The following is an 11440-nucleotide window of genomic DNA, read 5'->3' as shown; positions in this document are numbered from 1 at the left end:
GTTTTTTCAGTCTTTGTGTTTACAACCCAGCTCCAGCAGCTCACTGTTTGTTTAGCATTCGAGTTGTTTGTCTTCTTGGCTTCTCTGTCGGCTCATCTGGAGCGGTGTTGGTCCTGAAATCCTCCCCTGTGATACATCCATCTGGCTGGAGGCTGCACCAGTGCTTCTGTTAGGGGTCCATAGTTTTATTGTTGTACACTGGGATATACAGTGTAGCAGAGAACCTCTAGTTTAGCATATGGCACTAGAAAACTGTACATTATTAATAGTTACATTATTTATTCAGTGTAATACAGGAGTGGCAAATAAACAACATTATAGTATGAAATAATATCAATAAATAGCTGTTATGTGTAACTTCAAATAGCCTACAGCCTCGCACAGATTATAAGACAATGGGCCCCTGGACACAGACATGTAAAAGGCCCCAACTCCTCCTACATAGGAGCAAGACCCCCAGACTACAGGTGACACAAAATGACCAAACGAGTACAACCAACATGTGTCTCTTTGTAGTTGTTTTGTGTCTCTTTGTAGTCATTTTGCATTTATTTGTGGTAGTTTTTTGTCTCTTTGTGGTTAGTTGATTGACAAGAAATGTTAACACTTCATACAGAGGTTGATGCCAGTGGGCAACCTCAGGGTCTGAAAAGTGAAGCCAATGCTGAAGTGTCTTAAACTTGCATTCTTTCTAACAGCCAGCAGGGGGCGACTCCTCTGGTTGCAAAAAGAAGTCTGATTGTATAGAAGTCTGAGAAAATGAGCAATAACTTAATATATTGTAATTTTAGTCGTATATTGTTTTTCTTACAAAATATCTTTGAGGAAAATGTTGACATTCCCAACGGCCTCATCTTTTTCCTCTGTCATTATGACTTTGCATTTCCTGCATTATGTTACCTACCTTACTAGCTTGCTAAATATTTAGCCTCTGTGGCTTCTGACCACTTGAACGCCACGCATACCATGTGCACGACTCACAAGCGCATGAGTTTCATTTGAAGGCAGCATACCACAAGAAGGGGGCGTGGTTCATATGGACTCTGCTATTGAGTTGCATGATGGGAAATGCAGGAGGAAGTGTTTTTGGATCTTTACCATGGATGTATTAAGAGAAATGGATACAGCATTGGAGGCGGGGCCCCGTTCATTCCTATGAAAGTCGCTCGTTGGTGCATGAAGACGAAATGGCTCGACTTCCGCCTGGAAAAGTACCCGGCACTTGGGCACATGGAACATGCGCAGTAGCGTCCGCTCGGTCACATGACTCTGTCACGGGGTCCCAACGTCACGCTGTCGTCACGGCTTGCGCTCCAGCCTCGGTCTGGGTCTCATTCACATGAACGAAGGACGGGAAATAACTCTGGATTCAGTTATTAGTGCATTTTACAACTTTTAGGACCTAATGATTTAAATAAGGGCTATTAGAGCGTTCGTACTGGGGAGTTTAATTACCTAAGAAAAAATTGTCCGCTGAGTTACAGACGTCTCTTTCCCAGTGTAAGTCTATGGGAAAAAAGTCTTTTTGGGCCCAATGGCATCACTTGACGGACAGAAAAGGCAGAACTTCAAGCAGGCGTTTCAGGCAGTTCAGGAGCAGCGTTTCTGTGGGAGAGAGTAACTAACTTTGGCGTGGACTTTGGGCTCTGTAACTTTGCAGACCTTTTATATGCAAAAAAATCTTTATCCCGTTTGAATTGCTCCATGAATCACACACATGATGTTTGTCAATTTAAAACAAATTTTTAAGTCAAGGAAATCGCAGTTTGTTGTCTCAAAAAGTCTTTTTGTGCCCAATGGCATCACGTGACGGACACGGAAGTTGCAGCACCGCCATTTGGCCACTACGAAAGTTGGCATCAACGACCGGCTCTCTTCCTGAAGGCTTGATCTTTACCCATACTAAGGACTAAAAGTCAAGATATCTTGGCCTCTGCTGCTTCGAATTTGACGAATACTTTTAATAACTCTTTCTTGTGAGTTCCCCAACTTTATCGAAGTGCAATAAAAAATTGCTGGATTATCCCTTTAATCTCACTTTTATATATTGGTCCATGAATGGAACCATTAGGCATTTAATGTAGACTAAGAGAGATGTTGTAGGTACAATGCACCTGGCTGTTTCCCCTCCTGTACTCCTCCTCTATATGTTGGGGACAGAGTTTTCCTTTCATGGCCCAGTGGGAGTCCTGAGCAGCTGTAAGCAGATATACAGGAGCCGTCTACAACCGCAGCCTGTCCGCCCAGAGCACCGCCTCCCCTCAGGAATGTGGAATGCACCTGAACTGGATCCTACACGAGGAAGAGATACACCTGTTCCGGGACATAATAAGTTTCCCTGGCAGCAGCAGGTCCGAGGAGATAAATAACCATTAACCCATCCATTTCTAAACTAAATCCCTGTCTAGAAGAAGCTGCTCTGTGACTTCACAACAATGGACGAGTGCTGCCTGCCTGCTGACAGAGTGGAGAAACTGAGAGTTCACAAAGAAATAGAGAGACAACTTCGTCGAGATAAGAGAGAGTCTCACAGGGAGCTGAAGCTGCTACTGTTAGGTGAGAGACAATTATAACTTCCACACGTTTTTATTGCATATCATTAACTATACCAGATGCTCACCTTCTGAGACACACACTCACAAATGTATATTAAAATGTGGATAATACCATTTAAATGTAGCTCACAATGTGACTTAATAGGCTGTTATACATTTCATGTTACATTTTAGGTAAATATAATTAATTTTTTAACCTAAAAAGTGTCTAAGTTGAACACTTTAAAAAAACAAAAACGTTTTCTTATATTTTCCAGAAATGTGCCTGTAAAGATAGAAGTGACTGTGATGTGGATTAATCCAGTTATCACTGTGATTTATGTTAAAATAAAACAGTTTGTGATGGAGCCTGCATGACTTATATTGGAGTTAAGAAGCTGTTACAAAAAAATATTTTATGTATTGGTTAATATATATTTTTTTTAAACACAAAACATTTTTAATAACAATACCTTATTTATTTATTTTTTTTAAAGAATTGTGACCACATTATGCAGCCTACTGAGTGGGACATTTTACAACAGAGCTCTGAGCTGATTTTAAACTTAAATTTAAACTTTCACCATCATAGTAGGGCTACAACTAACAATTATTTTCATTGTTGATTATTCTGTCGATTAATCGATGTTGGTCAGTGTTTCCCAAAAGCCCAAGATGACGTCATCAAATGTCTTGTTTTGTCCAAAGATATTCAGTTTACTGTCATAGAGGAGTAAAGAAAGCAGAAAATATTCACATTTAAGAAGCTGGAATCAGAGAATTTAAATTGTGACTCAAATAATTACTTAAACCGATTAATCCATTATCAAAATAGTTGGCAATTACTTTAATAGTTGACAACTAATCATTTAATCGTTGCAGCTCTACATGATTTATATTGGAGTTCAGAAGCTGTCTTTGTTATTCAAGAGTTAAAAAGATATTTTGTATATTGGCATTTTACAACAATGTTTTGGTCTATAAAATGTCAGAAAATAGAAAAAAAAAAATTTTTTTGTGTTTCCCAAAGCCCAAGATGACATCCTCAAATGTCTTGTTTTGTCCACAACTCAAAGATATTCAGTTTACTGTCACAGAGGAGTAAAGAAACCAGAAAATATTCACTTTAAAAAGCTGGAATCAAAGAATTTCGATTTTTTTTTTCTTAAGTGTCTCAAACCGATTAATCGACGATCAAAATAATTGGCGATTAATTTAATAGTTGACAACTAATTGATTAATTGTTGCGGCTCTACATCTTAGTCAGTTTTCCAATTTTCTTTAGTTGCAATCTCTGCTGTTTAAAATCCTCTACGACATCCGCTCACCTCTGTCCTGCTGTACAGACTAGAGGCGACTGGTCAAAGCCCTACCCGCTAAAGTATATTTATTTAGTGGTACTGAGTAACTTAGAAATTCATATAATTCTTCATTAATGCATAAATCCCTCGGTTGCTGCTGTTATTTATCTTTATTCTACAAGTTTAGGTCAGTGGCTGGATGGAATAGTTTTAAAATGGTCTGTTAATCGCATTCAGCTTGGTGGATAACCTCACACTCGCAATGTCAAGTGCCCGGAGTGTGGGAAAAAACAACAACAGGCATGCTCAAAGAATTTGGCAGTGAAAGCGGATGGCATTAATTTGAAGCCATGTGGAGCTGATTAGGGTGTTGCACCGCTGCCATCTAACTGGCTGTTTTCCAAGTGCTGTTGTCCTCATTTGCTCGTAGATGGTGGAAGTTATTTTGTCCTTTTAAAGAAGACAGTAACTGCGCTCACAATGAGGGATGTGGATTTTCTTCTACAGCACAAATGTCAAAGTCTGCCAGCTGAACAAAAACATGAGATTAAACACATCTGTGCCCAACAGCTACAGGATATTGTTATTACCCAAACTGCTGGTAAAAAATAAACAGATTTAAAGGAATACTCCACCCACAAAATAACCATTAGTATATCAGTTACTTCTTGAAGAAAACTTTTTCTAGCATGCCTCCATGGTGAAACGGAGAATCCAACAACAGCCGAAAATTGAGTAAATCCTTGATGAATTGAAGTAAATGGAGGCCAAGTTTAACAAAAACTATATCAAAACATCTGTTGCATTGGAGCTCAAAGGCACTTACCTTGAGGTGAGTCCACCACTTTGGCCCAGACTGAAATATCTCAAACTTTTGGATGGATCATGGTCCCCAGACGATGACATTTCTGGTTTTGGTGAAATGTCTTAACAACTATTGAAGTCATTTTTTTTCTCTGGAGAACCACTCCCCGTTAAAGGAATACTTCACCCACAAAATGACCAAGACTATATCAATTACTCAGTTACCTTGAATTCTTTTCTCACATGCCTCCGCGGTGAACGGAGAATCCGAAAACGGAGTAAAACCTTGACGAATTGAAGTAAATGGAGGCCAAAACATGTGTTTACAAACTCTCAAACAACTCACGCAGTATAATTTAAAGTCTTGTCTATCCAGTTGTATGCTCACTACTTCCCAAACACATGCATTTTTCTCTAAAATATTTAAAACACTTCCTCCACTACCGTGTCACGCACGGACTCGCAGCAGTAAGATTTTGGCGAAAATGCATGCGTTTGGGAAGTATACTGAGCATAAGACTGCATAAACAAGACTTGGATTATACTGCAAGAGTTGTATGAGAGTTTGTTAACGGCTTTTTGACATAGTTGTAGCTGTTTTTTGACTCTTTGTTTGCAGTGGAGGCATTTGAGAAAAATAAAGTTTTTGATCTACCGATGGTCATTTTGTGGGTGAAGTATTCCTTAGACGTTGAGTGGTTCTCCAGGCAAAAACTGGATTGACAATCCGTTCAATATTTGTTCAGACATTTCATTAAAACCAGAAATGCCATCGCCTGGGGTTCACCCAAAAGTTAGAGATATTTCAGTCTGGGCCAAAGTGGTGGACTGACCTCAAGTCAGGTGAGACTGAGCTCCGATGCGTTAGGTTGAGCTGACAAACCCAGCAAATACAAAAGTATGTAGATCGATAGATAGCAAGGCTCTGGTATGTGTTTTTGATTGCACTGTGCCTTTCTAAAGAAGTTACAGGTTACCTTCTGCATTCTTCAAATAGTTGGTGAAGCCCTGCTTCATGTGCTGTTGCAGAGATAATAGAGACAGAATTTCCAGTAATAATTATTCATTGTAAAAAACATGCAGGCTGTTTTCTTATAGTTTTGTTGCTTTTGTCTGAATTGTGCATATGCAAAAATACATTTAACAGGCAAGTTATAGTGCAGGACATATCAAAAGAGAATAAATGTGTCATTCAGTGCAGCAGAGCCACATTTTGACAACCATGATGATGAGTGAACACCAGTCATATGAAATATATCACAGCTTCACATGCTTTTGCTCCCGGAACTATCAAAACAGCCCACTTACAAGAGCTTGACTGTTGGAAACAATGCATGAAGGACTTTGTTTAAAGGTCAGCGCTAATTTAAACTTCAACTTGAGTTTGGAGATTGGAATATCCTCCTTTTTTAAAGGTCAGTGTAATGGTTAACATTTTTAGGCGTTTTAGGAGCTTAGCAGGCTCTCTTATCGAGAGTAATTTATAACCAGACGGCAGGAAGCTGCTGTTTCGCTCAAGGCCACATTGCTGTTGATTGACTTGCACGGATCAAACACAGACCTTCAGTGTACCTTTTTTATTAATTCTAATTTATTTTTATTTTTTTTAGGGGCTGTCCTCAACCAAAGAAATTCTTAGTCGACTACTCGATTAGTTGATTTAAGCGACAGATCTTTAAAACGGAGTTTCTTCACAAAGAATCACACAAAAGCACCATTTTAAATCTGGTGTTTGCCAGAGATGTGCTCATAAGTTTCTTGGAAATTAGGTCAAATCAGCATGAAAAAAACATTAAAAAAAATGACTAATCGGCTAAAGAAATCTTAAATCTTACTAATCGACTAAGAGGGGGCAGCCTTTATATTTTGGTCCACTGTGTTTTAATCATTTGATGTGTTTGTTCTTCATCGGTTTTATGTTGTTTAGTGCAAATACATAGAACATAAAAACGAGTATATAAGCGTGTTTACAATGGGATGTTTTTATAGAAACACATGAAAGGTTGGCAGCTTGCATACACCTGAAGAAACCAAGTAGATATGCACCCACCCACTCACGTACACATACTCGCATCTATAGCCTGGGAAAAAACTATAAAAATCTATGAAATTTTAACTTATGAAAATTGTCTTGCATTCTTAAGAATACAGCCTTTTTTGTTGTTGTTTTGTTGCCGAAATCCTGTTAAGCTGCAACTGATTGATGTTCAGATGATTTTTTTTTTTTTTCAGTGCTTGTCCTATTTCTGGCATTGCTTTGATCTTATTCCATTTTTCATCCTTCGGTCTCATTCATCTGGTTTGCCTAGGGACTGGTGAAAGTGGGAAGAGCACTTTCATCAAACAGATGAGGATCATCCATGGCAATGGATACAGTGAAGTTGACAGGAAAGGTTTCACCCGCCTAGTGTTTCAGAACATCATCACAGCCATCCAGGCGCTGATCCACGCCATGAAGACTCTACAGATCGACTACATCGATGACCAGAACATTGTGAGGAAAAAAAAAGACTACCTTCTGGTTTATGTAGCATCCAATAAAGTGTGTCACTTACAGGTTAAAGGAACAGTGTGTAACATTTCGGGGGATCTATTAGCAGAAATGGAATATAATATTCATGACTGTGTTTTCATTAGTGTATAATCACCTGAAACTGATTGATGAGAATGTCTTTAGTTTTGCAGGTCATGAACCAAACCAAATTTTGACCTGGTGCTCGAGGGACATTAACGGGATAGTTTGGGTGTTTTTGAAGTGGGGTTGTATGAGGTACTTATCCACAGTCAGTGTATTACCTACAGTAGATGACGGTAGATGACGCCCCCAGCTTTGACAGGCGCACCGGAGCAAAGCAATATACTGCTGTGGACGGAGACGGCAGACAAACGTATTTTAGCCACCTAAAAGAAAGGGTCGTCCAAAAAACTTGATATCCAAAGAGAAACGTATCTATACTGTTTTTGCCATCTGAGCCTGCTGGCTTTGGAGAGAGCATAGATAAGTCTCACTTTCAGTTCAGAAAGGAGAAGGAAAGGGCTGTCTGACGGCAAGATAAAGCGGTGAAAATATCAATTTTCAAACTGGGGGCGTGCCGACCGTCATCTATTGTAAGTAATACACCTACTATGGATAAGCACCGCATACAACCCCTCTTCAAAACACCCAAACTATCCCTTTAAAACATTTCACTCAAAACCACAAATGTCAACCTCATGGTGGCGCTGGAGGAAAAGTCAGGTGATCACCAAAGTCATTAGTATTCATATTTTGGGGACCGCGAATGTCTGTACAAAGTTTCATATCGACCGATCCAATAGTTGTTGAGATATTTCAGTCTTTTACCACATCAGAGTTTTTGTTTATTTCCACAAAAATCCACCTAGTTGTAGATGGAGTTCTGTTGCAGTTGTCATCCTCCTAATGGTCTATTAATAGGTCAGTCAAAGATTGCAAGTTTGTGTTTAGAATAATCCCCTGTGGTTGTCTTGTGTGTGTCAGAGCCACGCACAGAAGCTGTGCCAAATAGAGGGAGACAGGGTGTCCACTATTGAGGCTTGGCAGGTGGACGCCATTAGGCGAGTGTGGAACGACCACGGTGTTCAAAGATGCTACGACCGCAGAAGGGAATTCCAGTTATCGGACTCTGCCAAATAGTAAGACTTTTATATAAACCCAAGGCTCAACCAAAGCTTTTGCAGTGCTTCATTTTGCATTCATCAAATCAAATTCAAGAGTGTGGATTCATACTGATAAAACTTATTAATGTGCATATAACAAGTGCAAATTTCTGTATGACATTCTCTTTTATCCAGTCAGGATATTAATTGTGGATGCATTGTGGTTAACTTTTCAGTTACATGAGTGACTTGGACAGAATCACAGCCCAGTTATACATCCCCACCCTGCAGGACATCTTGAGGGTCCGAGTCCCCACCACAGGCATCATAGAGTACCCCTTTGACCTTTCAAAAGTCATCTTCAGGTAGGCTATTCTACTTTTATTACCTGCTACAGCCAAAAATATAAGGGAAATTTTGTAAAAATGTGACAACTATGACAACACACAAAGAAGAATTGTATCTCTGATTTGTTTTTTATCACCCAGCATTGACTTCAAATCCTTCCAGGTTTCTGATGATGTTTTATACGACGGAGTATTAGGGCCACATTGAGGGAGAAAAAAAATCTGAGATTTCGAGAATAAAGTTATAACATTACGAGAAAAAAGTCGTAATATTCTGACTTTTTTCTTGTAAAGTTACGACTTTATTCTCGTAATATTACAACTTTTTTACTGTTTCCAGTATTCATGCTAAGCTAAGCTCTAGCTTCATTGTTAACATCTTCTCATCTAACTCTTGGTAAAAAAGTATATCTCTCAAATTAGCAAACTATTCCTTTAACAGTCTAGGAACTTTTATATTTAATTCAATCACTGGTCATGTGTGTGTGTAGGATGGTGGATGTGGGTGGTCAGCGTTCAGAGAGGAAGAAATGGATCCACTGTTTTGAGAATGTCACTTCCATCATATTCCTGGCGGCCCTCAGCGAGTACGATCAAGTCCTTTACGAGAGCGAGAATGACGTAAGCTCAAAACCTTCCGGTGTGCTTCAAAACTCTGATTTGATTATTTATTAAAAACGACTATTATTTCCATGAATTAGTCTTTTGTCTAAGACTTTTCTCACCTCCTCCTTCAGAATCGACTGCGAGAGAGCCTCGCCTTGTTTAAGACCATCCTCTCGTACCCGTGGTTCCAAGAGTCCTCCACCATCCTCTTCCTCAACAAAACAGACCTGCTAGAGGAGAAAATCCTCAAGTCTCATTTGGCGACCTACTTCCCAGCCTTCACTGGTAATTACCATTTTATTTGAGTGTCTGTTTGAGTACTCTGAGTAGAGCTGATCACTATTAAGTGATCTATCAGAATTTTACTTTCTCAAAAAACTCTTGATTTTGACCACCTTCTCCTCCGCAGGCCCTCAGTGTGATGCTAAATCTGCGAGACAGTTCATCTTGCAAATGTACCAGGAGAAGCACAGCGGGCATCCCAAGTCCCTTTACAAACACTACACCTGTGCCACGGACACGGACAACATCCGGGTCGTCTTCAAAGCCGTCAAAGATACACTCTTCAAAGAGAACCTCGAGAAGTTCAACCTCGGATAAGGAGGACAAAGTGATGGTTTCACTTTTCAGGAACAAGGAGCCTGGTTAAACAGTAACATGTTTTATGGACTTTTTTATCTGTTATTTGCTGTCCGTTGCAGCCTGTTCAAAGACTTCGAAGAGAGGCAGCGGTGTCAGGTAAGGGACCTTTATCTCAGCTCTGTAACACAGACAGTTTGCACCATTTCACCAAGTGGTAGAAAAGCATATTTTCTATTGCTACAGGAGAGAAATGGTCAACTGTAATGTCAGTTAAAGGTGCTATTGATAACATTGATAACATTCAGCCACTAGATGTTGCGTTCTGCCTCCTAAATTTTTTATTATTGTTGTTCGGACGATTAAGCTAATGGTGCCTTCAAATGGGGTCGTGTTTACCGAGTTCGCGAGAAGAGTCCAACAGTAACGTTGATATTGCCATTGCTTAGCAGCGATGTTCTCGCGACTTGACCACTTGAACGCCAAGCTTTTGTGTACACGACTTCCCATGTTGTAAACACAAGCTCACGAGTTTCATTTGAAGGCACAATAAGACAGCTAATATGTTCTAACGTCAGTTGTCACGGTATATATTCACTTATTCTGCAGCCTGATGGAGACACATGTGTCAGTGCGGCCAGGCATGGCAGAGGCAGCCTCCTTATTATCACTATTTATCCATTTTTCCCACTCTTAACTGGCAACTACATCACTGACGACACAAAGATACCACGTGATACCAACGTTGTTATAATATTGGCTCACAAGCCTTGTTAGAAGTGGGAACCGAATGTCGTATATCTTTCACAGAGATAAACAAAACATTCATTTTGGACCCGCCAACGTTTTTTTTTTTAAATGATGAATTCACAATCATAATATTTTTTAAGCCATAATTTTATTCTGCACCTATCTAAAAGCTCTGTGGCTGTTTTACTTTTAAGAAAATATTCGTCTACATAAAAATGTTATCAATAGGACTTTTAATGGTACTGAACTGTCACTGAGGTGTTCCCTTAATACCATTGCTGTTTTATAGACAATTAGTAAATGGTATCAAACTGGTTCGACGAAGTCTCATCTACTAAGAATGCAACTCAGCCTGCCTTACAGCTCTGGGAGGAGGAAGTGAAACAATAGCCTGCAGGGAACTAGAGTGCCTTCGTTTATATTTATGCTTTTTATGTGTGCAACATTTAGCCTATGAAATCACCTTTCACTAAAATGTAAATATAAAAAATGCAATTTTCAAAATAACTGTTCCGTATCTGTCTTGTCACTTTGCACAGAACATTTTATTGACATTAAAAAATAAGTATATGAAAAAAAAAAACAGAAATTTCCCAATCCATTTCGTGATGTATGACAGCAGCTGCTTGGCGCTGATTAACCAAAAGCTGTTTTTGGACCGTGTCTGCCGTATGCTGGAGCTCCAGGCGTGGTCACACTGATTGGCATGCTCTGAACAACCTTTGTACTAAAACAATGGTCAACAATGTGCAAAGGTCTGACAGGCTGGTCTTCCTGTCTTGCTGTTGGGACTGAACAGTGGTAAGTGAAACGAGTCGAGTTCGACCTGTGGAGAGAACAAAACCTGTTTCCACATGGAAGGAGAGTCTGTATAGGTACTGTTGATTTTATCTGCTTTGTG

General features: G+C 39.6%; 1 protein-coding gene across 1 annotated transcript; it reads left to right on the top strand.

Moving 5' to 3' along the window:
* The first annotated feature begins 1533 nt into the window (after positions 1-1533).
* On the top strand, positions 1534-11046 carry LOC141757606 (guanine nucleotide-binding protein subunit alpha-14-like). The gene is made up of 7 exons (XM_074618192.1): positions 1534-2556; positions 6949-7133; positions 8139-8293; positions 8494-8622; positions 9096-9225; positions 9342-9495; positions 9620-11046. The coding sequence occupies exons 1-7, from the start codon at positions 2436-2438 to the stop codon at positions 9808-9810; spliced, it is 1065 nt and encodes a 354-aa protein (XP_074474293.1). The 5' UTR covers positions 1534-2435; the 3' UTR covers positions 9811-11046.
* The last annotated feature ends 394 nt before the right edge of the window (positions 11047-11440 follow it).

This window comes from Sebastes fasciatus, chromosome 19, assembly GCF_043250625.1.
Source record: "Sebastes fasciatus isolate fSebFas1 chromosome 19, fSebFas1.pri, whole genome shotgun sequence".
Taxonomy (NCBI): domain Eukaryota; kingdom Metazoa; phylum Chordata; class Actinopteri; order Perciformes; family Sebastidae; genus Sebastes; species Sebastes fasciatus.
Note: the sequence above shows the minus strand (reverse complement) of the source record. Positions and strands in the feature narration are given on the sequence as shown.